We start from the raw sequence: 26329 nt of genomic DNA on the forward strand, positions 1-26329 counted from the left end.
ACTAAGGAAGCCATAGCACTCATTGTCATCATCATTGCAATCCAACCCCCCTTTCCAAGCCCGGCCCAACCACCCCCCCAACCACCACCACCACCACCGCTTCCCCCTGCCCTGGTCTGCGCTTACACAGAGCTGCCAGAGAGGGGCACCGCGTGCTGTCAGACCTACCGTAGGCAGAGAAGTCCACCACAGTCAAGATACACGGAGCACACATAAGACACAAAGCAGGAAGGAGGAGAGCAGAGACAAAGGCAGAGATTGAACTCACAGCAGACACCAAAAGAAGGGTCATCACAGCAAATGCAGTCAGCTACGCTGGACGGGAGTGAGGAAAATGACAGCGAGGAGCCTGCTCATTAGTGTGATCACATCTTGTGCAGAAGCGCTGCTAGATTTTTAAGTAACTTTTTTTTAAGATGCTTCCTTAACTGTCAAATAATTAGTCATGTATGTAAAAATTATAATTACAGGCCTGAAAACAACCACATTGTGCTAACCTCTAATTTTCATAATTACTCTTTAATGACTTGGAAAACAAAAGCTGGGATGAAGAGATAAAAGTCCTGTCATTTTCCTCTCAAATCCCAAAAAGCATAGTGAGAGAAAGAGCAACAATTACATTAATGACAAACATTAAATGACAAAAAAAGAAGAAAGAATGGTAAAGAATGTGATTAAAACCTGTGAAAATTAAAGTGGGTTAGAGGCCATCAGAGTTAAACAGCATGTAGGAATGATTCCTACTATCAAACATACTGCACCTAAAGATGCTACTACAGTTTGTTACATAAATAGCTGAGTCAAAGGTATCACATGCATGTTTTCTCCATATTCCAGCACAGTGTGAGACTGTAAGCCTCACAGCTGTTACATAATAAGCTCAGAAACAGGCTTCTGTTTATGCTCAGTCTACAGTGTTTGTGTAGATTCCCCTTGGCTGTGATGGGACTCCTCCCGGTGGAACATACCTCTCCCCCTTTCAGGTTCTTCATCCCCATGTCACCCTTCCCCTTCTTGCCCTTCTTGTTCTTCTTCTTCTTGCAACAGCATTTCTTGATGATGCAGAAGCAGCATGTTAGGATGAGTAAAGCAGCGACCACGGCAATAGCGATGATGGCCCAGGACGGCACTGAGGAAGACGCAAGTATCGATTGCAAATCCACACATGAAAAGAGAGGAAAACAAGCAAATACTTTGACATTTGACCAAGCAATCATTTAGCCTTCTTCATGACATGTCTCAGGCCAAACATATTTAGTGAGAGGTGCTAGGTTAGCGATTAGATTGGGAGCAAATTAGATTTCGCTGTCATTAGGAAGGGCAGCCAGTGATCAATAGTGAATAAAGACATTATGAGGCTGCCAACGCCTGAAGCCAAAGAGAGAATCTAATCCTAAAATCGTTGCTCTGAGTCACATCAGTCCAAGTTGGCCATTCTGGACAAGTGCGGGTTTTGTCCAGCACTCACGTGGGATCTTGTCGATTTCATTCAGGAACTTGTTTTTGATCTCGTCAAAGGCATCGTTCTTGTTGACCGGCTCAGTGGAGTTGTCGGCGGACACTAACGCGACGGGGGCTGGAGTCACAGTCAAGGCACTGGCCCCCGTTGGCTTAGCAGCAACCATGGGCGTTGTCTGATGCTTGAACAAGTTCCACTTCGTCATTTAGGCTGCACACACAGTCCCTGAAACACAGAATAAACATGGTTAATAAGGAGAAGCAGTGTGTGACAAGTGTGAGAATCTCCTCTTTTGCACGTCATACTCAGTGTCACATCTAGCATGCAGATATTCAGAGAGGCTCATTAAGCTAATTTTTGTGTTTTTGGAGCCGTGTGAAAAGAAAATTACACACACGATTCAAGTTTGAAAAGCAGTTATGTGTTTTAGAAAGAAAACCATTCACAGATTAAGGTAACGACACAGTTGGTGTAATAATATTGCATTAAGTCACCAGAAAAGAATCAAAGGAGGACATTTTTCACAGACATGGTTTGTTTAACTTGTCTGCCTGAATGGAATGATAAGGTTTGGTGCATTACATGTCCAAAGAGCTGTTGTTTGAATTCATTTTGGGGATTATTTAGCCTTTTTTTGACAGCTGAAGAGAGACAGAGAGTGTGGAACAAAAGCTTTTCTAAGGCTTGCACATTCATCAAACATGAAGCAAAGTCTGATGAAAACTTCCTAAGATAACAAACAAGAAGCGAGGGAATTAATTTTACATATTAAAACTTCAAAATGTTGCTCGAAACACAAGTGAGACGACTGTGGATTATTTCCAGCAGCAGCTAATGGGACAGAGAGGAAATAGCATCTTTGAAGTGTCTGTACCCGAGTCATTTACCTTCACTTTATATCCGCCACACCACAGCAAACACAGCCAGACAAGCAACTTGTTTAGCAAATATAACAACATGATGATCCGTTCTCAGCAAACTGTCATTACCCAGAGCCAAACTGTTACATCATAAGAATTAACTAAGATATTAAAAAGCAACTTCTCAATACTAAGTATCAGTATTTGCACATTTCTTACTTTTAGTCGACATGTCAAGAGAAGTTAATATTGTATTTAATTTCTCATTTTCAAACTACTAGGTATGTTAATTTAAATCTGGTGTATATATCTCTTACAATCTTTCTTGTTAAATTTAGAGTGCTTATGTACCGTATATATTTTATTTTTCTACTGATTTCAACAACCGCTGCTGTAACACAACAATTTCCCATTTTGGATTCAGCAAAGTTCTTCTATTCTATTCTTTTCTATTCTATTCTATTCCATTCTGTTCTATTCTATATTCGGTCTGTGGTTTGGTTTGTTTTGTTGCCATTTGTGAAGTGTGTTGTGCAAAGATTGTTGTCACTTAACTATTCAAGTAAAACTACCAGCCTGGTAACTTCTTGCTTGTCGTAGTAATTATCAAAGTGAAATCATTTCTTGTCTTTGCCAAAGGACGCCCTGTCTATCAAATTAAAAGTAACCATGACAAAACAGATTAACAACACACACAGCTAGCAGCATCCTCTTGGGATGACATAAAATGATCTGTTGAAGCTCATGACACATTTCACCCTAAAAGTGTCTCAGGATTAAAAGGCAAGATAACCAATCACAATGATATGTGCTGTACGTGGATCAATTTCTCGGCATAGACTGTATAAAAAATGACCATAGTTTATGTTGGGTGAGTCAGAAGCATTATAGGGCTGTCATCCACAATACCACAGACAAAATGCGAAGAAGATCAGGACTCAGTAACCGAAAGTTTCCTTGCAAATTTGGGGGTTTAGTGGATTATGTAAAAAAAAAAACAAAAAAAAAACAAAAAAAAAACAGTGTTTGTGAAAATGTGAAGCCACAATTTACTCACCATCATCCAGCAGATTTCATCAAGTTAGAACAACTATGTTATACTTAGTTTGCTGGCTGCAACATTACATAATGTGTTGCACTTTTAGAGCCAAGTTAGCATAATGTTGGATTCAACTGTATTTTTTCTTCTAGTTGATTGTTAGGCAATTTGCGAGTGAGAACCAGGGATTGGTGTTAAGTAACCATATTTGTCTTGTTTTTTTTTTTCTCACAAGATGAAAATCTGCCACTATATCCTATCCAAATATGGTATCCTAATATCGTGAAAAGTAAATTTGAATGAATTTATGATAGTTGAACTAAAACCAATGACAATGACAGCTAACTGATTTTGCTTCATTTCTATGATGTCCTGAAGTTGGTAGACACCGTCTTGAGATCAGCTTGGACAATATTTGAGGAATATGGTCATTCCCATGATAAATCACACCATTCTTTTGGCTCAGTTCTGCTCCTGTACTCAAGCCAGCAGTGCCTGACCAGGGGAGGTGTTTAACCGTATACAGAAAGAAAATGAACAACTACAAGCCATTCTCTCAACAGGCCAAACAAATGTTCAATCAGAGCTCCTATCGGTTCCAGAAATCACACGGTGACAAATGCAGCTGAAAGCAGCCTCTCCACAGAGTGATGGGTGATCGGGTGAGATCAAGCATAACAAGAGGAGACTTCTGCTGCTGATTTTATTAAAGTCACTGTGATAAGAGCGAGGAAAAGGAGGAATTTCCCATTTCTCAAGTGTCAATTCTCCAAGTCTGCTCCAGAGATTCTGCTTCTATTTATTGCCACGTATAAATTATTCAAATTCAGACTGACAGCTGGAAGGATAAGCTTGTATTATTCACGGGCCAGGAACCGTTTATACGTCTTAAAATATATGTCTCCCAAATAACTGGTGCTGCTGTTTTGCATGCTGATGATGCAAATAGCCATCGTGTTTTTATAAAGCACTGAGATAGGGATTCAGTTATTGTGTAAAATCGAGAAAATGACCCAGAATTACTTTGACCTGTCACACATTTGAAAATAAGTGTGCTGCTAAATAAAACAGCAATAACAGGCTTCACTTTCTCCTCTGTGTTGTACATTACTATACATTACATATTGCGCCATGTTAAAAGCACCCACTTACATCTGATTTACGTGCATTCAAACCTGTCTGTCCCTAACATCAGAGGTTATATTAACATTCATGGGTATGTGCTAAAACATTTTTTATCTCTGCACTCTCAGGGTGACAGAGAGGACACACAGATATACATTTGTGTTTTATGAGCATTAGTCAAATAGTCTAGTCAAATAAAATGTACTCTTCTTTTGAATGATGAAATCTAGTTCCATCTTTAGTTCCCCTGCAGAGTAATATTTAGACCTTATCATAAATATTGTTGAAATTATTTCATCTGTCTCTGATCTCTGAGAGCTCTGTGAGCTAAATCTTACCTTTAGCATTCGCATGTTCTACAACTGACAAACCTGCTATGCTGTTAGCTGATGTTTGTTTGTAAACATTTGTGTATATACTAAATAGAACTGAGGGCAAATGTGACCAAACTGAAAGTGGAACATTTTGCCGGTGACGGTTTTTGAAAAAATGATCTGAAAGGCAAAATTTCTGACTTAATTTTGTTAATAGTTGGCAAATTTGTGTGTCAATGAGTTATTACAGGGTATTCTGAGGTTAAAATAAATCCATCGTCATTGCTGGGATTGAATGCTGGATGACAAATGAAGGAAAGCTAAAAATCTAGCGGTTTATCCTCTGTGCACAAAGAAAATCACAGAATTATTCTGTACCAAACCATCCCTTGGCTTTCGATATAAAGCACAGCAAAATTCAAGATCTTTACCTGCTGTTTGGGAAAAAACAATCCAAAGAAGTCAAACTCATTGTAATTTATCCTCAGATGAGCATGAATCTCTCTACTTAGTTTCATAACACCTAATCACACACTCATTGAGATATTCTGAACTAAAGCAATGCAGCAACTAAAAATAACTATTCTTGAAGCCAAAGTGGAGACTTGGCCTGAAATCAAAGAGATTTGAGTTATAAATACTAAGAAATTACTCATGAGTGGATAAATGAAGTGAATGCAACAACAATTCAGTTTAAACACAAAGCTTTAGTTTTTCTAAAAGTGGAAGGGTGGTGATTTAATCCCTGGAGCAGCTATCACATCCTGGAGAGGAGGTAATAGAGCACCGCATGCCTCCTGCTTATTACTGAGGTGCCCTTGAGCTCAGCTTTTAACCTCCACCTGCTCCAGTGGAGCTGCACAGTATGAAGATCAGACTGTGGTTTTACTGGTAAGTATCCAGGTGGAAACGAGATGGGTGTTTTCCTTAAATTTCTCTATTGGAAAAACACAAACAGCCCTCTTACCCAATATGCATTTCAGATAATTCTCCATTACTGAATCGTGTGGGACTTTTCAGCTCCATCTCCCAATGAACGTCTCATTTGGTTAGCATTTGAGTCATCAGAATTAGTGAAAACAAAATGGCTCGGCTCCACGGCCCAGAGCAACGCAGCTACAGACATGATCCAGCCCTTATCACTAAACACACGGCTCAAAGTTGGAGGGGGATCAAGCACTTTTATCTTTAGCGCATAAACAAATATGGTGCAGCAATCCCATGTATAAAACGTCGGTGACTGGAACTGCACAGTTAAAATGAGGTGCACTGAGGTTAAACATGACTTAACTCTATCAGCCTGGACCCGAGAAAGTGAAGACAGATGGCTTGGATATTTGTAAAACTACTATCTCATTGAGAGGAAATAAAGTATGTGGAGGAGCTAATGATGATATATGAATCTTTCTTTTTAGATAGAGATCAACTTGAATTTTCTTTAAAGAGGGGTATTCTTTTTCCTGTATTCTAAATATGGATATGAAGACAATGCTGGGTGTGCAGATTTTCAAACCTCTACATATTCATATGTTGTAGAAATCCCAAAATGGTCTGTTTCAAAAATATCACAAGATCTTCATAAAATGATAATGGGGGTGAGCCTCAAACACCAAGGCTCTACCTCCGACAGGCCTCCAGGGGCCTGGCCAATCAGAGGGAAGGGAGTTTTCACGTGCCTTGAAGAGGGCATTTAAATTTAAGTGTTTCAGACTGAGGCTGAAATAAGTATTTTCTTAAACACCATTGTGAGAAAAACAAGCAGAATACCCCCTTTTTAATGCATCTTTGTCAATAAAAGTAAAGAATTCACAAAAGGATGCAAAATATACTTCTCAAAATGGCACACTCTATAGATATGTCTTAAAAAAGCCATTTGTTACACTGGAGACAGTGTCCTAAAAAAGCTAAAAGTCTCACTAATTGAACTACTTCACCTTCTCCGTGACTTCCTCTTAATGATTTGCAGTATTGATGTAACAGGAATCCATAAAAGAAGAGGACCTCTCACACTAATATGTCTTCTGTTGCAGCCATAGACTGTAAAAAAAAATGGACATCCGCTTGCTCGGCCTGAAGTGAGGTCTCCGCAAAAACTGATCCTCCTGGTGGCTGGCTGCAGTATAGGTTACAAAATCCGGCTTTCCAGGCATTGTTTCTCACATCCGATTGTTGTAGTGATTTGAAGATAACATTTGGCTGTCTTATATTGTTTAATGATGATGGACAGCTGCCGTTCTCATATATTTTTTTCGGGGATTGTAAAATATGTCAGGTGGTAGGGTCAAGAAGTGATTAGACTCTCGAAAGAAAAAAAAATTATTACTTCTGTCACCCAGCTCCACTCAGATTCTCCCAGAATCCCTCATCGTCTCTACTGTGCATACTTTGGCTGCACAACTGCTTCAATGGCTGCGCCTGTGACGGGGATATTTTGGCTTCAAAACCGTACAAGGATAAATGGCGGAGCCACACAGTCCACTCTATATACAGTATATGGTTGCAGCAAGTGATTTGGTGGATTTGGTGGTTATTAAAGTGACTTGTTCATGGGCAAGAAAGATGCAACAAAGTTGCCCAGACCGACATGTAGCAACAACACGGTGGATTGTCATTGGCCTCTTTATGCCCCAGAGCTACTGGTTTGTAGTTTCATGCATGTTCCATCAGCTTGACTGCATGTGTATTTAGATTACAGAGAGCTAAAGACATAATTGTGTCTGGTCATAGAAGGCTTTAAGTGTGCATGTTAAAATTATCACATGATATGCATCATATGATCTCTTCATCATCATCATTATTCTAATTATTACAGGAAAAATGTGCATCACTAAGAAAAACTCAGTTTGCCTACAGGCTACATACTCAACTACCTCCCACCTGGGTATTAAAGAAATAACTACATCTCTGTGCTCTCTAACGTATATATATATATATATATATATATATATATATATATATATATATATATATATATATATATATATATATATATATATATATATATATGAACTTGACAAGAGGATACCCTTGTTTGTCTCTGACGTCATGCGTGTAATGACCCACTGCCCACACACTGTGACATCCTCCCAAGTGACAGGAAAGCCCAGCCTGCGGCTAACACAACTTGAGCGGGAAGGGGGTTGTTTTAACAGAGGGCTTATTAACACCCAGGTCAGATCTTAGAGAAAACAACCCAAGGAGAGTGAAGCTAAAGTCATGCAGCTGTTTCATTACACAAGAACAAGTAACCTGAAAAGCAATTAATTATCAACCTAGAGCCAGACGGCAGAGTCCTTTCCCCCCACAGCTCTTACAACCCACTGATATGGCAGCTAACACATCTGTCAGCCAGGAGCTGGTTCATGTACTGATTTGATTTACATTTCTATTTAGATTTCTATAAATTAAAGCTTCAAAACCTTTCAAATGTGTTCAAATGTCATCTGTAAAAGGAGACAAAAGTGGTCATGGGGTCATGTGACTTAAGCTCGGGGCAACAGTCAGGAGCAGTGGGGCGAGAAATTAAGTATTGAGTATTAGGCGCTGTGAAAAGGTTGCTGTATTCAAAGACAGAACAATGAGCAATGGCTGCGAAGTCGTCACAGACCACAAGGCGACCTGAGTCTTCAAAGACACGGAATTATATGACCCCAGTGAAATGATTCAGCCTCCACTGAGGCCCTTTGCCATCTGTGACATTACGGGTTGTGCGTGGGAGGGTGGAGTGCTTGGCCTCCAGCCGAACTAGCTGAGCATCCTGCGCAGCTTCATTTCCTCTGCGTCTCAGTGATGTGATTGCGTTAGTTCACTTGGATATTTTATTTTAAAATGTACCAGAAGTAGTAGGAGACTATTAATTAGATAGTTTCAGATTAAGGACGATGCAGTTTATGTGCAAATTGGTATTTCTTACACAGCAGGGCAGATTATCTCCTTCCGAGGCGGTGCATGTGTGTGCTCTAAATCTGTATTTTCTCTTCTTCCTGCTGAGTGACTCTTTCATCTGATCCCATTGAGCTATTTTAGGTAGTGTGCCAATGTGCCAAGATATCGAGGATATTATTTAAAGGGTAATTGTTTGAAGACACAAAACCTGAATTTATGACAAACACACTTGAGGAAACCGGGAAGAGACTATTTAGTCAGTCAGCTGAGTCACGGCTGACCTCTGATCAGTTTGGACGCCATTTCAGCCAAAGACATGTAAAGGAACACATTTAGAAAAAAAACAAAAAAAAAACAGGCGTAGTATTTTATTAGATCCATCAGACGCAGCATTACTGCAGTCAGGGAGCTCAGTTGAGATGGTGGAGTTGTTTCAATTAGAGATAATGTGGAGCTTTGTTCCTGAACTCTTGCTACTCTATGGTAATTTAGCCCTGCTGAAATGGACTTGGGGCTCCCGCAGTCGTAATGGTCTCATTTTAGCCAAGTTTTAATAGGATTACAGGGGAGATACTGATGGCTGCTTTGCTTGTTATTTACCACTGATGGATGAGACACTGTTTGGAACTTGGCCCAAGTCCAACCTGAGAGGATATTGTTTGCAAAAACATCCATTATAACAAGAGAATAACAGTGCTCACAACTTCTTCTATGAATGGAAACTACTCGTTATTGATCAAACTCTTATGTTGATCAATATACTGAAATGCTGTGGGCTATGAACTCAGTCTCTACAACTGCAGGTACTTTTTCTTTAATTTTTACGAAACAAGAAAACCATTTGAGATTTCAATACCTGCTCAAAAAAACCTTTACAATCAAACCATTTAGCCAAAATAAAAACATTACACACAAAACAGGGAACAATGGTACAAAAATCAAGACATATGACAAAAATGTTTTGCCGTCAATGGTTTGCATTTTCTAAGACTGTTAACTTAGATACTAAATATTCTAAACTGTTGTGCCATTACAGGGCACAGGGCTATGCAGCCTTAGGCCAGCCTTTTTTGTTAGTTTGGGAGTACCCTGCCATCAGAAATAAAAAGATTTACTGACTCCAGAATAAAACCATTGACTCAACAAAAGAGAAAATAAATTATTAAGCTCTTAAAAGTCAAAGTTAAAACATTAAATTCTCTGACTTGTTCAGGGTTTATGAAGAATTTCCCGTCTGAACATTAATATATCTTGCCCTATCTTTTTCTATCCACATCGCAGAGAAATAAATTCTTCTCTTCTCTTCTCTTCTCTTCTCTTCTCTTCTCTTCTCTTCTCTTCTCTTCTCTTCTCTTCTCTTCTCTTCTCTTCTCTTCTCTTCTCTTCTATCTGTGAACACTAACTCACGTCTGCTTACTTAACTATTATTTCTTAGGCATTAGGGGTGGGAGAAAAAAAGATCCAAAATTAATGTATTGGATTTTTTGTTGGACAATATCAAAATTGAGATTCTTTTAGAAAAAAAAGTTTTGTTTTTTTTTTAAATTTCAAATTCAAATTCTTCATATCAGTCTATGTTTATAAACTTAATTAGAAAAAATTTACCACTTTTCTCCAGCAGAGGGTAAATGTTTTTAGGGAAAATATGGCTCCAGACTTTATCATTTATCTTTTTCACATGGTCTGGTGTTAAAAAAGCAAACTTAAAATTGCAAAAATTGTAAATATCAAAGAATCGCAATCTAACTTGAATCAGCACCCCAAAAAACGTAATAGAATCGAATCATGAGAATAGCATATTGTCCCAGCCCTATTATTCATGTACACTATGAGGCTGCTTGTTTTTGTCCACTTTTGTGCTGATAAATATTTTACAGTGTGAGATCGACATAAAGACTAAAAACTAAAAGTATGAAGGAAGGTGGGTGTAAATCAGTGCTATACTTGTTTTTTTGTGCTAATGCTAGCTGCTGCTAGCACTACTTTGTATTTCCATGATATGTCTGTGATATCGACTTTTTATGCCTTAAAAGATTACTCCTGCCATGGTTTGAGGACTTTGTTTTTACCTCTTTTCTGTAAGTTGAAATGGTATTTTACTTCTCTACATTATTTTTTACCACTATTCTTCTCTGTATGTGATGGAAGATTACATTAAGTCTCACGTCAGGATGTGTAGGCTTTTAATAAAAAAAAATAAGAGGAACTGTTATAATTTTTTGTCTGATACAATTAAATCATCACAACAAAAAAGAACAATAATGAAAAGCAGCTTTTTTTCCCAGCTCAGCACAAATTCCCATTGGTTAACATATCAACAAACTGCTACATCATCTTGCTCCTTTTCTCCCCCATTGATGTATGAACCACTCTCTTCTTCATCAAGTTCTTGTAATGTAAGCACACCGTCCTGCAGCTGCACTCATCCCAGCTGGCTTCCACAGTCAGATAAATGCCAAGTGTCTGGCAGGGACGTATATCTGCAAGGTAGCCTTCTGTGGCTACAAAAACACTCCATCTTTTGTCATTTTATGGTGGAGAGCCAAGACACTGACAAAAAGCCCTGGCAATTCCAAAAATCACAGCTCATGGTGTAAAACACACACTGGAGCCAGATTCTGAAACTCTGAACCAAGAGCCTTCAGTTATCCTGCCACCATGCGTCGATAGGAACGTGCCAAACAACTGTCAGGGGGTTTTTATGTGACTTAAACAGTAATTAAGCAATTTAATTCAACTAACAAGGCACTGGCTTCAATTAACAGAACAATCCTGCCAACTATCACACTTGTACAGATGTGTATGTCACTTTATTTGGATTAAAGTGGGACAGATAGCCTAAAACTATAATTAGTCTTCAGTTAATGGTGGCACTAATGTATAAACGGCTCTATCGTCATTAATCATTTAAAAGACCAATATCATAACAAAATGATCTGTTTTGTTCTCCCTAAAAAGTGGAGAAATACAACAGTTTTAGACATTAGCAAACCAACTTTAGCACAGTAAGGTGAACTGCTTATGCAGCCTTCCAGGACAGGAACTCTACAGAGGTATCAGACCCCTGTGTTTAGCCCCAAGGCTGCACAAATGCTTTGAATACAAACATGCACAATACAAGCATCCTCAAGAAAGACCGTGACCATCAATCAGAGATGTCAACGGGGCAATTACACCTTTATGTCAACTAATCACGAGTGCATCAGGAAATCCTGCTGGTTGCCACAGCTGATCTGAGGCCAGCTGCAGAGATAAGGATGTCAAAAAGCCTCGCTCATCATCTCACAGAGAGGAGCCTCTCCCTCATACACCTCATTGTGCGCCAACCCAAGAGGGCTGTCCGGAGAGGCTCATTTACAATCCTGCTTGTGTAGATAAAACAATGCTCATTCTCACCTGCAGCTGAATGTGACTCAGCTATTATCAGGGGGGATGCTGTAAAGGGAAGAAGGAGGCGCCAGGGTTTGAATGCAGAGCGAGGAGCTGCAGGGATCATTTACACCCAGTTGCCATACATCCTCTCCCCCCCTTCAGCACAGCCCCTTTCCCTGTCCCCTGATAGGTCGATTAATCATTCTGTCACGCAGATAGTGACCCAATCTGCATGTAAAGCTGAGAGGAGAAAATGTGAAAGAGGAGAGGGCTTCTGCAGCACAGCAGATAGGCCACTGACATTAAAAAAGAGGAAGATATGCAGAGAGCAACTCAGAAAGTTGAAAAATGTTTCTCAAGTTACCAAAACATCACTCTAGACTGTATAATGTATTTAGAGACAGGCTTTTTACCAGAAAGTTTTATTCAAACAAAAAATACAAAAATACCCATTTGTCCATCTGACTATAACACACTAGCTACATACAGCCAGCGACTAATTAACTCAGCAAAGAGAATTAGAAGCGTTTGGAAACAGATATGCTGGCTAAGTTGAAAGGTTGGAAAAAACACAAATCAGTTTCTCTGAAGATTACTTAGTGGCACCTAAAATACTGTTAGTTAAATCCTACAAAGCAACTGTTATTAGCGGATAACTATGATATGGTGACTTTATTTTTTTCAGTTGGGTTCTGTTTCAGTTAGAAAAAACTTATATGTGTTTAGATAAAAGCTTTGCAGTAGCAGAAATGTGGGGTTTTATTTTTCCTCATTTAAAGGAACAACTCCTGCAGACTTCCTCACTGCTGCTCTCCATGTGACACTAAGTTAGGCTACAACTATTGACTTCTATTAAATATCAAGCTGCAAGCAGTTAGCATGTCTTAGCAAAAGACATGAAACTTGGGAAACAGCTTGCCTTCTTCTACCAAAAGGTAACAAAAAGCCACCAACACATTGAATCTTGAAAGTTTAAAGTTGATACAGGTTTACTGACTAGAAAATCAACCAGTAAATCAACCAGTAAACAGAAAGTTGCTGAGATAAGATGAAACATGTTCATTTATAAGCTTGAGTGCCTGATATATATTTTTTTATGCAAGTTAAACAGAGCCATGCTGGCTGATTTGAATCTTTCTGGTTAAGCTAAGCTAAGCTAAGCTAAGCTAAGCTAAGCTAAGCTAAGCTAAGCTAAGCTAAGCTAACCTAACCTAGCTGCCTGATAGTTGAACATCTATCAGAGTTGTGGCAGTCTGCTCATCTTACTTTGTGCCATAACATGAATAAGTAACCTTACACAAAACTATTCCTTTAAAATGAGAGTTCCTTAGCCTATTCTATTTATTTTTTGTTAATTTAAATTCAATTAAGAGTATTACTTACAGGAAATGCAGGCTATAAAATCTAACAGATTGAGTTAATTCTGCCACTTAAGAAAGCCAATTTTAAGAAATACCAACATGAATATTCATTTTGCTAAAAAAAAAAATCTTAACTTAGCACACATTTTCACCCTTACTGATGTTTGTATCAGAATTTTTTAAAACTAGTTAACTGGCTTTTCAAAACTGACTCCACGTGTAGAGGCCATTAGCTTAGCTTCCATGTTAGTTCTCTGACCATTTATTGACAAAGGGGCCAAGCTACCAGGCAATTCCTGTCGGTAACAGACTATAGACCCTTTTAAGACTGATCATCATCACAATGATGTCACGGTATTAGCTGGAGGAAACCAGAGCAGGGTGGAAGGGTATGTTGGAGTCATAACATATTGTCCTGTGTTATTTGGTGCTAGGACAGAAACATTTATAGTATTGTCTCAAAAGAGAATAAGAATGAAATGCCCCTACAAAGGCAATCATCAAAATGCTGCCTTGTATAGCACAAAATTACTGTTGTATGAATTGATGAAATCATTTCTACCAAGGGTTATCATTACACTGTCATCAGAAACTGGAGAGGCATTAAGAGGAATGTCCACGAAGATTCTCATTCATCTGGGTCATTGTTGATCTGAGGACTCAAAAAACAATCCAACTCGACTGTGTAGAGTTGAGGAGATTGTTTTGCCTATTATCCATAAAGATTCAAGAAGAAGGGAACTGATGAAGCTTCTTGGATGAGATATGAAATGTTTTCCTAAACTCTCCACTGTCCAGTTGCCTTGTTTTTGAGTTTTAAGGACACTATAAGGAATATTTCAATTTTTCCTTTAAGTTGACTTCAGTAGCACATACGTTATCATTCACAAAAATGGAGACAAATAAGGACCTATATGACCTCAATTCATCTTTACTTTACATAGGGTCTTGTTGAAACACCAATCCACTGGGTGTTAGGGTCAGCCGTTCTGCTCCTGTTTGTCAGTGTTGAATTATTCAAGTCACACTCTTGGTCCCGGAGGGTAAGTGACCTCACATATTCAGAGAGACCGTGTTATTGTCCTCCATTGTCCAAGACAAGACAAAAACAACTTGCTCAGTAGTGCTGGTTAAAAGGTCTGAAAGACTCCGCCCAATGAAAAATGTCATACTGAGGGTTTATTGGCAAGTACCTCAAACAACCTTACATAAATGAAGAACGGAGAAATCACTTGAAACTAACGACTGTGTATTTGTGTTACTTTCTAAGCGTGAAGTCAAAGATTTGACACCAACATTCAATGTGTTACACAAACACCTCAGTATGATGAAACAAACTGAAATTAATTTCTCTCACTCTCCACAGAAAAGTGGTATCCTGCTCCGTGTTAAACTCCCTCTGACCGTCACACATCCTCTCATCCAAGTGGAGAAAAAATTGCTGCCAGAGGTCTCACAACAAAAATTGGCATATTTTTCTTCCTCTAAAGATTAAAGAGTGCTGAAATCGCTGCCATCAGCCCGGCAGGAGGTCGTGACTGGTGACAGCATCTGAACGTTTAACGCTGAAGCTCTTTGCCACCGCCTGCCAGGAAACAGCCATCAAGTGGGCCGAGGCCAGGACTGGGAAGGCTCAGCTTCTCACCTGGAGTGAGAAATTGACAGCAACTGAGGAATGTGTCTGAGGGAAAATCACTGACTCATTCTTTGAGTCCAGCATGGGTGGCTTTATCTTAGTGAACGTGCTCCTGCTTCTGCAATACTTTGAAATAAAAGCAGAGAGAAGTTACTTCAGCTGAATGATGTAGCAGGAAGTAGAAAAAAAGACTGATATGGGTGCAAGATGGGGACACCCACTCAAGCAAATCACTCTAGGTGGCTTCATAGTTAGGATAAGCCCCTTGTCTTTCTCTTCCTGTTTGAGCAGTTCCAGCTTTGGGTGCCAGCTGCCTTCTTGAAGGAAGTGCAGAGAGAAAGAGAGAGGGAGAGAAAAGGGGAATAAGATTGGTGAACTTCAAAGCATCCTCTCATTTTTCTGGTTATGTATGAGAGATTCAGAGAGTGTTTCTCAGGGTGGGAGCCAATAGGAGCGGCCGCCTGAGGTACGGACTTAATGAGCCTGCCTGAATGTTTCACTGCCTGATGGAAAGAGAAACCTTCAGAGCATGCTCACTAACAAAATAGTCAAGGATATTGGAGGAGTGAGCATGTATGCTGGTTTGTGTACTACTCTCCTGAAACCTGAGTGATCATGTGACCTCTCCAAATAGAAACCATTGACTGTCTGATAATTGCAACACCAGAGACTTCAGGGAGTGGGAAAAAATCAGGTTGATATTTCAGGATGTTACTTCAGGACTTGCAGCTTTGTGAGCACTGAATAATAAATAATTCTCTTAGAGCATGATGGGAAAACTTGTAATATTTGGATGTTTGTACTCAGAGAGATTCACAAGAGCATAAAATCCTCCCTTTTCTAATAACAGTTCAAAATAAAACCCTTTCATTTCACAATAAGTTTGTTGTAATGAATTAGATTTGTGTTGGATCTAGTGAAAACTCTAATAAAGAGCCTGCTGCAGACATGCAGGTGTCAGAATTAGGTGTTAAAGAAGTACAAGCAGCCTGGGATAGGTTTTGTCCTTGGTACTGTCACCTCGGTGCTGCCCGTGCTGTATGTCCCATGAGAGACAGCAGAAAAAAAGCATCCTGCAGCACTTTAGAAAAAATCCCCACCCTCTCCTCTGTATACTCCTCAGCACAACTGTCATCCCCTTTTTATGTCTGACTCCTCGCTCTGAAATGGTAAAGAGCACCCTGCCTTGAGTCTGCTTTGTTTTAATGCAGATGCAGACCTGAGGTGTCTTCTTTTTTTAGCTTCACTTGTTTGTTTGTTTTTTTCAGTGCTCAGGGAAGTCGTGAGAGATGCTGGTGTGGCTGGAGGGGTAAGCAAAGCATCTGTCAGCAGGGCAGCCTCCTGGACACTCTCCAGGAAAGAGGTACTACACCCACCAGGCAAAGCTAAATGAGGCATGATCAATGAGAATAATCTAGATCCAGAGCTGCAAACAGAGCCTGATGTGGAACCACAACAGATTGCACACATATTGCACGGAGAAAAGATCCATCGCTGGACATGCTGGGGAAGATTCAGACCCAGAGGATGTTCTGTATTCCCCTCACAATGAATTATGAAAGTTTTGGAGCGCATGCATCAGGAAGTAACATGCACACAGCGACTGGAATAGGAAAGCAGATACAGCCTGTAAAACACTCAGATACTGCAGCAACCCCCAGCTTCAGATGCCTGTAACTCCAGACCTCAAAGGAAGTGTAGAAGCAACGTTGAGAAGAGAGTTAAAATACACCCTTACCAGCACTACTGTATTTCCGTAATCCTGCTGTCCACAACAGGCTAACCCATTCACCAAACAGGCATTGAGAGTACTGTTACAAAGCCTTTTTAACGTCCCTAGACCGCTCTCCCATCAGCACCAGAAACTGCAGTCCTCTACGCACTGTTTCCACTGCAGCACTACTTGTTCTCCCATACACATGCACACACACACACACATGCTCACTCATTCTGTCGGTGACTACCCCCACCTCTGTTTCTCTCAATCCCCTCCTCCTCCTCTCTCTCCACTCTTTCTATCTCTGCCACTGAACGGATCCCCCTCCCCTCCCCTCTCCTTTCCTCCCCCCTTTCGTTTTCTCTCGCTCTTCCATCTCTTCCCCTACACTACAGCCCCTCAGTACTCAGCCGGCTGATTTGTGATGCCGCTCACAAGGTGCCTTATGCAGCAATATGTGCCCTGGTCCAACGCATGAGGGGCAATCCAAAAGCATCCATATGTTCCACCGCCAGCCTACAGGCACCCACCCACTCAACCCCTTGCTCAGGCTGCAGCCCTGTCACTTGGGGACTCCTTTGAGCTTCAGACGTGTCCCCATGATTACAAATCTGCAAGCGCATGAAGAAGAGGAGTGGATGTGAATAAGTAAATAGAAGAGAAATGTCATACTGTAGAGGAGACTTCTAGATAATAAGACAAAGACAAGCTGTCATTTGCTGTGTGCTTACCGCAGCAGAAGTCTGCTGCTGAGCCTCTTTCGCTCATGCTATCTATATTCATTTATCCGAGTTATGACATTGGAATTGCACCATTTCCACTGCCATCAGGGAAGGTTTTAATCCATGAACAACAGCACAAAGGCAAGAAGGGCATGCTGTATGTGGGTGTTAAGATGTACATAATATTCTAGAGTTTTAAAAGCCTTTGGAAACCAGTTTATCTTTCCAAGGCAGCTTTATATGTGGAAAAAAATCACAAGAAAAAGTTTAAAAGTCACAACCAGCTTTTAAAATTATGAGAAATACTTAGATTGCTTTATAATCAGCAAAGCCACCCAGCCCCTTCAGCTCAGAATGTGTCACAACCCCGCTTTAACTTACTTCCTCTTAAATCTGTTCATTTAATGATATGATGTGACGCACCCTTTCCCTTTACACCAACCCTTGACCAGACAGTTTGGAGCCCTTTGGGTATTACTGTGTGTCACCGAGAATTATCATGGTCCCCTAAGTGAATCACCCTCCTTATTGGCCGGCAATGAGCGCTTGAACAAAAAATCAATAAAGTCTCAATCTGCCAAAAATGGAAAGGAGAGAGAGATGGCTTCTCGTAATTTCAAAACATACTACTGGAGGCAGAATGTAATTTGTTCTCTGTCTGTGGCATTACTTTTCCCCCACAGTGGTTCAGGACAGTAATGTATGGCTGCTGGTTTTGAATCAGTAGTGATCGGGTAATTATAGGGGAGGTAAAGCCGTCTCAGTGGCACTCACATAAGGAGAAATGACTCTAGAGCAGCCATGTTACTACAGGGGATGGGGGTGTTTTATGGTTTCTCATGTATATAACAAACCCCATGAAAACAGAGGCAGATATATGAGTTGCAATACTTAGACCTCTTCCTACCAGAACACATTTAATTTCTGAGGACACTGATTCATAAATCCATCTTGTTTTTCATAACTTTTTGGGGCAATTTGCATTTATTGGACAGGAAATATAGGGAGTAGAGAGAGAGGTTAGAGGAAATGCTAGTAAATTTCTGGAAGCTGGACCTTGTAGCTTAAGCCAAACATAACTCAAAGAAGAGAAAGTGGTGCATTTGTTCCCCTTGATCTTTTTAATTATGAGACTATTTCCACCTGCCGGCTGACACACATTTTATTTGCAGAGATTACTTTACTCTAAACTGACAGTACATGCAGACTTCTCTTGAAGAAAACTCACTGCTGTACAGATAAAAGTCATCCATAGGGACGCTCTGACTCATTTATGTGTTTTAGAAGCTTTTGGGACATCTCAGCACCTCAGAGTATGGATCTGAACCCAGCTTTGGCATCAAACTCAACACTTGTTAGAACAATCACTTCATTATGAGTTTTGATTTTTATGTTAGCTTGTTCATAACAAGTAAAGGAAAGCCATCATATTGCAAACAACACCTTGAGGATCACAGAAAATCAAATCGAGAGGACTGTGGTCCAGCCTTCCCCTGCATCTTCCTGCCTCCATATTGTTTTGTGAAAGGTGAGAGTAAAATGGCAGCCTTCCACTGACTGAATTCACCCTGATAGTTTCTGTTTCCTCCTCATCAACAATGTGGAATGACATTTAGGTCTTGCCAAGCTTCTATTTCTTCCTGAACTCCTTTCCACGTGGTTCTTACAGCCCAGTGCCCTCAAACCCAGGCGGGGTCTGATTCAGTGTCTGAGTGGGAATGCGATATTGATCCAACAGAGATTCATAGCATGCTGGGTAAATCCATGGTGAGCAACACTGGCACATATCCCATGAGACATGAGCCACAGATACATCCTGGTTTGCATCAACAGACGAGAGTACGAATGCCTCTTAGTAGTATTTTTATACCGCAGACTACTGCTGTTACATCACACACATATGCTAATAATCTAGTAATCATCAGAATAATTTCATTGAGAAAAAACTCTCATCAGACCTTACTTTGAACTAAAGAGGCCAAGACTCCAGAGAAATGCAGTGCAACTCTGAATACATATCTAATAAGATGTGTGAGTGTGTGTGTGTGTGTGTGTGTGTGTGTGTGTGTGTGTGTGTGTGTGTGTGTGTGTGTGGTGGAGACTAACTGCACAGAGATTTAAGACTCATTTTAAAGCCGTGCAGTCAATGACTATAGGAAGCCATTAAGATGCATTGCCCAACCCAGCCTCTTCTATAAAATCGCATGTCATGCTTCTTGTTTTTCTGTGTATTGATTTAAATCACATGGTTGTGTTTAAACAAGGGGCAGAAAAAAAGACATTTAACAGCCTCAACAGGGAAAAAAGGAAGTAGGAAAGATGACTGGAGAGCTGAGGAATACAGAACACGTGCACCATCACACAACATCTTGTGTTTGTTTTATCATGTGAAGTTAAAAGATTTATAGCCTAAATATGAAGCTAGAAAGCACTGATCTTCATGTGTGAGTAAGAAATATGAAACGCTGTGGCTGGTTGTCAGGGATTAAATCTGGGTCTGTGTCTATACTGGGATGTGGTGCTGCAGATGCGAGGAGGTGCAACAATGATATTCTTTGTGTTTTATTGTGTTGGCCTATTTTAGATCTGAGAGAGAAAGAGAAAGAGAGAAACCATTCCATAACATGTCTCCACACTGCTGTTCAGAAACTATCTGTGTGGTAACAACTGCAGATTGTACTACAAATGAAAACTCATCTGCGAGGGCAATACCTTCTTTTGTGACCATCGAAATTGAACTTTTATAGACTGTACAGGGAATTTCTACAAAGAGGGACACTTTCATAGGATAAATGTCTTCACCAAGTCTTGTGTGGTGAAATAAGTGCAGATAGAAGCACAATGTGAAACATTTGCAGGTCCTCTCGAAAAATGTGTGACAACTAATTATTAATTGGACCGTTTGAGAGAAAGCAGTTGGAAGATGTTACCTTCAGCTTTTGAGGATTGTGATAGGCATATTAATTAACAATTTTTAATGCATGATAAATAATAATTTGAATTTTAAAAGTGTCACTTCTATTATGTGCCTGGTCATATCCATGATTCAAAATTCAAAATAAGATTATCTGAGCCAAAATCAGTTATTTCTAAACACCATTTTTAAGTATCTGTGGTCAGGTCGGACTTCAATTTACAGCACATAGACTGACAGTCCCTGTCATGATACTACGCCAGCTGTCAAAGTTTCACAGAAAGAAGTGAGTTAACCAAGTGAGAAGCAAACTCTGTCCTTTTTCTTGAAGAAAAGAATTTCCACAAGAAAATACAGAAGAACAGAAGAAAGCTAAACAGGAGAGTGATAGAACAAGCGCTAAAACACAGGTTAAGCTGTTTGTGGTAATGTTGATTCCAAGCCACATGCAGTAGTTATTCTGCAGTGGTCTGTTCAAACTTGAGAGTCTTTCAATAAAAGGAAGAGTGAGGTTATGTCTGCTCTGCTTGGTGAGCTTGTAGTTGGCAGTGTTGGGAAAGTCAATATAAAAAAGTAACTAGTTATAGTTGCTTGTTACTTTCCCAAACAAGTAATAAAATTAGTAACAGAAATACTCCTTCATGGGCTGCATGGTGGTGCATCGGTTAGCGCTGCAGCCTAACAGCAAGAAGGTCACAAGTTTGATTCCCAGCTTCTCCTCGTGCATGCATGGGTTCTCTCTGGATCCTCTGGTTTCCTTCCACAGTCCAAAAACATTCTCATCAGGTCAATTGGTCGCTCTAAATTGTCCTTAGGTGTGAGTGTGTGCCTGAATGGTTGTTTGTCTCTGTGTTAGCCCTGTCATTGACTGGCGCCCAGTCCAGGGTGTACCCTGCCTCTTGCCCAATGACAGCTGGGATAGGCTCCAGCCACATGTGACCCTGGACAGGATAAGCGGTTCAGAAAATGAATGAATGAATACTTCTTCATAAATATAACTAGTTACCAGGGAACGTCATTATTGTGTTATTGTTTTGAAAAACCATCAATAATTTAAAAGAATTCAGGTTTTTGGGCAGTATTTGTTCTGGAACATAATTCACATATTTGTTCTTGCCTTTTACATCAATGATGTTAAAGTAGTGCCTGTACTTCCATCTTGAAAACCCCAGTTTTAACCCCACAGACCACTCCGATCTCACATGTGCTGCGTCTAGTTCTCTTGTGCTGCTGTTTGCAGTGTGTCAAGGTTTGAAACAACAACACCCATCTACCTGAACTCTGGTACTCTGGCTTATCATGATACTGTAACCTGTCTTAAGCCAGTCATCATTACTTATATGTCTGCAACCCCAAACCAAAGAAGGAAAATCAGGAAGCTCCTGTCCTACACCTGGCTTAATGGGCCAGGTAGGATATCAGTGCATAGTACCATGCCACATTTTACTGTTGGTATCAGTGATGGCATTGTAACGTTTGAAAAAGACATTAATTAGATTTCCAATAATTGAAAAGCAATAAAAGTGTTAGTACTCCCATTTTCCCCAACACTTAACAGATAGTCTGCTCACCTTCTGTTCTCTAAACTACGCTATTCAAAGTTTTCCAAACAATAGCACATTTCCACATAAAAACTCCAAAAATAAATACATTACCTTGTCCCTTTGCATTGTCTAAAAAGTTGTCATAAACAAAGAGAAGTAGAGTTCAAAAGAAAAACTGCTTTCCATTTAACTGCTTCTAAAACAAAACCTCACGCCTTTGCAAGTCACGTCCATGCAACAGTGGGCGATGAGGCTCATGGAGTCTTTATGCTGGTGGAACACTGCAGATTTCAGATAGTTCTTACAGAGGCTTTGAGATTACATATTCTGTACTTTCAGCAGATCAGTATTTCTTGTTTTGACATGACATTTTTCTTACTGACAAACTAACAGAGGACTTTTCCTCTGAATCTGTTGAAACTTGAAGCCCACTCGAGTGTCCTTCAGAGTATTGTCTTAGTGTCTGTATTTTATTTGCACTCATAACATCAATTTTCCAGAGTAGCAATCAGATGGTTTGAGTGACAAAGATTTGAAAAGTCACTGTGCAGAACCAGCTCAGCACCAAACAGACACAGTTAGCCCCCAGCTGCTAAACACAGGGGAACATTAGCTGCTGAATACTTCTGTCATGAGTCACTGGCCATAAACTCAGTTGCAAATACATTGCTTCTGATCTGCTGTTGAAAGTGTTAACATTCTCAAATATTTAGTCATGAGAGGTGCCTTGCTCCGGAGACAGTGATAACGATGAATCTATGTGCCTTCCCGACCTATCACCATGCACTTTTTGAAAGCTTCAACCTCTGATGCAGCATATTCAAACCACTAATTGTCCCCCATTGGTCCCCAGGGTATGGATCCTCATTCTGTAGGTGCTGAGCTGATCAATGTTAATAACAATGAGGCTGACACAGGGCACTGTGAGCTGAATCACGGCAGATGGCTTTAGAAACAGAGCCAGAGTGAAAGCAGCGTCCAGCACCCGTCCTTCCAGGTGTGGCTATTGTCCGCTGAGGTTTTATTAGCTTTCTGTAGCCCTTGAGGCACCGCAGCTTCCATCACTCATGGAAATGACTCTGATTAATCAGCTGAGTGCTGGAGTGTACAAGGTATGATGGAGACGGGCGCACAAGGAGCCAATCCTACAGTAAATCATGCTTGTTCACAGTGGGCTGCACCTTCATCCTCACCACGCCTTCCAGGCTCGCTGCACACTGCAGTGGGCTCCCTCCTCCCTGGCACAGGCTGAGCTTTTCTAGGAACAGATGGGGGTGTTGGGAAACCCAACACACACGTTTCATGCTGACATCTAGTGGAGTCTAAACATGTGATTACACGAGACATCAATCTATTTACGCACACTGATTTCATTCTCAGATTCTATGATGAGTTCATGAATATTCTTCTGAAATTACCGGCATGAAGTGTAAATAACTACAGAACAATCCATATCTAACAAGCGATTAATGATAATAAACATAATCTCCCTCTCTTTGCCCCACAGCTCATCAGAGTCTTCTATTAGCGGACAGTTTCAGAGAGCATCCAGCCATACAGAGGCCGCCATCTGGGCCATGCCGTCAGTGGACAGTAAGGGAGCAGAGGCAGGGCCACATTTCTCCAATGACAAGGAATGGATGATATTTCTAAGAGGGGAGCTGCAGAGGATGGAGGCATCTCAGAATGTGCAGTGATCTGTCTCCTCTAAAGAGGACGGTCACTGCAATGACACCGGACTGCTCTGATGAAGTGGAGAATCTCCTCCCCCTCCTTCTCCCTTTATCACCACCCTCTTTCTCCTTCTCTCTTTATCTCACAACCTTAAAGTTCACAGCATTGGCTCAGAGCCACGCACATGATATCTTCATGGGTATAATAAGATACTTACAGCCAAATCTTGGATCGTGAGATGTGTTTGGAGGTAATCACAGTGAGGATGTCGTCAGATAGAAACCCCTGAAAGAGAAAGAAAGCTGTGTTAAAAGGGCTAAAGCTCCTTCTTTCAGCAAAAAATAATCTACATAGCAGTTTTTGGAAAGCTTCATTGTAGATTGAATTGAATTCCCTGTACAATATTTGCCAAATTTGCCTTGTAATGCAAAAGCATGTGTGACTGGCTGTTAAACTGGTGTATGTATCATTTCAAGATAATCCATGCCATCACTGCACGTGCATCAAACTGATGATAAAAGAACTTTTGTTTGGAACGCTACACAACACTGCAACCAAAACAGTGATTTAGAGTCAGGAGAGGAATATTGATAGCTGTCTCCCTCTCACATAAACAAGCTGATATACGCCCAAGGCCATCCGTTTTGATCCACAAAGCTGCAGGATGAATTAATTATCACTGACAGCTTTCCGTTGCACACCATGGTTCGCCAGCTATTGAATTCATTTATTGTCATCACCTTAGTACTGCTGTAATGAATGTCTTTTTGAAAAGTGGCTGTAAATCAAGAAGCTCAACCTTAAGTAGCTTTCTCCACCTCTTCACTGAGTTTGAAAAGCTGTAAGTTCAACTAATAAAACCCTGAAGTATCAGAGATTTAGTCACTCATATTGAACCCACCCTCATGAGATTAAGACAGTGTATACGAATTTGTAAATATTTCATCACATTAAGGCACTAATGGGGCACTAAAGAAGCCAACAGAATGCCACCAAATAGAAATACTCAAAAACCTCAATGAACCACAAAAACTCCTTGGCCTGTAAAGCCAAGGGAGTGCAACCACTGGGTCAGCCTATGAAAGCACAGACTCAAAACCATAGACTGTATAATACATGGACATAGTCTCGGTGATGTCACCCATCTGTTTTTGCAAGAGTGAAATAAGGCTGATTGTCCACAGAAGCCATATTGGAAATGCTAACTCAAGAGGCAAGCTTCGGGCCTCTTTACTAACAGTTACAGGGCATGTATGTGGTATCTAGTGACACTTTAAATGCTAAATAACCTGTTGTATCTAAGCTATTACATTCTCTGTGAAATATTTGATTCTGATTGGTCGAAATCCTTGAACAATTGTAATTAATTTTCAGTATTAGAGGCGATACTAAGAACCACCTGAAACATTTCATATCAAATAAATCTATATAAAGGAGCCAGATACATTCCACCTGTACTTGTTGATGTTTGGGTGCAGATATGTGTGTGTTTTCACTTCCATTGGTTTTTACATCAATTTGGTAAACAGTGTGGCAATTAAAGGATGTTTCTGTCAGTATTCTCAAGAAGCATAAACAACATTTAAGCATTGCAGTTTCCATTCCTGTACTGCAAACCAGTCAGTGTGCATCTTTGAAATGCTGCTTCAAGTTGTCCTGCTCACCCTGTCATGTTTCTATTCACACCACCACCTGCTCACTATACATTATCTTCAACGTCTTAAAACAATACATCTGTGTCCAGTCTGTCTCAGAGCTAATAGGTTTTAATTCAAGTCAATATTTTACTTTCCACTGGTTAAGCTTTTTTTTCAACTGTCTTTCAGTCATTCTAAGTAAGGAAATAAAGTACCAAAACAAAAAAACATATCTAATGACACCAGATTGTATTTCACTTCACTACAAAAACAAACTGACATATTCCCTGGAGCCAGGTCTGGAGTCAACAGGTTAGAGGTTTTTAGAGGCCAATAAAAGACAACATGAATGAGCAGAGGCTTATCATTGTGAAAGAAAACACAGGAAATCCAAGTTGTCGTGACCCTAGCTGTCCTGTAGTCCAGTTCCTGAAAACACAATGAGTTTGGGTTGACAGTTGAGGGAAGAGTGGAGACAGACTGGATACAGATATGGTCAAAGTCAGATGTTACTTTTAATACCTGCTTGTTTTCTTTCCACTTTCACTGTGACAGATGCAAACAAGAGTGTAAAATGCTAGTGTCCGAGGGTGATGCGCCGTGCTATTTCTTGGCAGGATGCAGAGGCTTCCTGTGGTCTTGCTGACACCATGAGGTTGTCAGTGAAAGAGGAGACACAATGTGCTAATTACTGAGCCTTACAAGTGCTGCTAGAAGCTGATGTTTTTTTAACCTCTGATAGGGTCAGGTGTGTTGTTACCCCCTGCCTTTTCAAGTGCTTTTGCTCAACAAATAACTGCTGATATGAGACTGAGGATATGAGAGTCAATCAAGACGAGTCAATCACCTCATCTCACTCAAAGCAATAATGCAAACCGGTATTTTCCTCCACCCACTGGTTGAAGAATTCCCATCAGGGTAGCTCAGCTGAACTCATTTCAACTCTGCAGCCCTACATGGTTGAAATCGGCTTGGTCTTTAAATATTCAGCGCTCTGTCAAGAGAATTAAAGAACTTTAATACTGAGTCAAATGCTGTCCATGTTCTTAGGCAGACCTTTGAGGATTTTC

At 40.3% G+C, this 26329-nt stretch overlaps 1 protein-coding gene across 5 annotated transcripts in view; it reads right to left on the reverse strand.

Moving 5' to 3' along the window:
* The window catches only part of LOC141799569 (synaptotagmin-2-like), a 72171-nt gene that overhangs the window by 15595 nt on the left and 30247 nt on the right, over positions 1–26329 (reverse strand). For 3 of the 5 annotated variants that reach the window (XM_074681841.1, XM_074681844.1, XM_074681840.1), the window contains exons 3-5: positions 23840–23907; positions 1469–1684; positions 969–1129 (exon numbers count right to left, since the gene is read on the reverse strand). In XM_074681841.1, coding sequence (XP_074537942.1) covers positions 969–1129; positions 1469–1664 — 357 coding nt within the window. In that variant the 5' untranslated portion in view covers positions 1665–1684; positions 23840–23907. Of the gene's footprint in view, positions 1–968; positions 1130–1468; positions 1685–16789; positions 16965–23839; positions 23908–26329 lie in introns of those variants that run through there. The other 2 variants (XM_074681843.1, XM_074681842.1) reach the window with 2 other exon arrangements.

This window comes from Halichoeres trimaculatus, unplaced genomic scaffold, assembly GCF_033239565.1.
Source record: "Halichoeres trimaculatus isolate MK-OKI-2021-1 unplaced genomic scaffold, fHalTri1.1 fHalTri1_scaffold_11, whole genome shotgun sequence".
NCBI classification, from domain to species: Eukaryota; Metazoa; Chordata; class Actinopteri; order Labriformes; family Labridae; genus Halichoeres; species Halichoeres trimaculatus.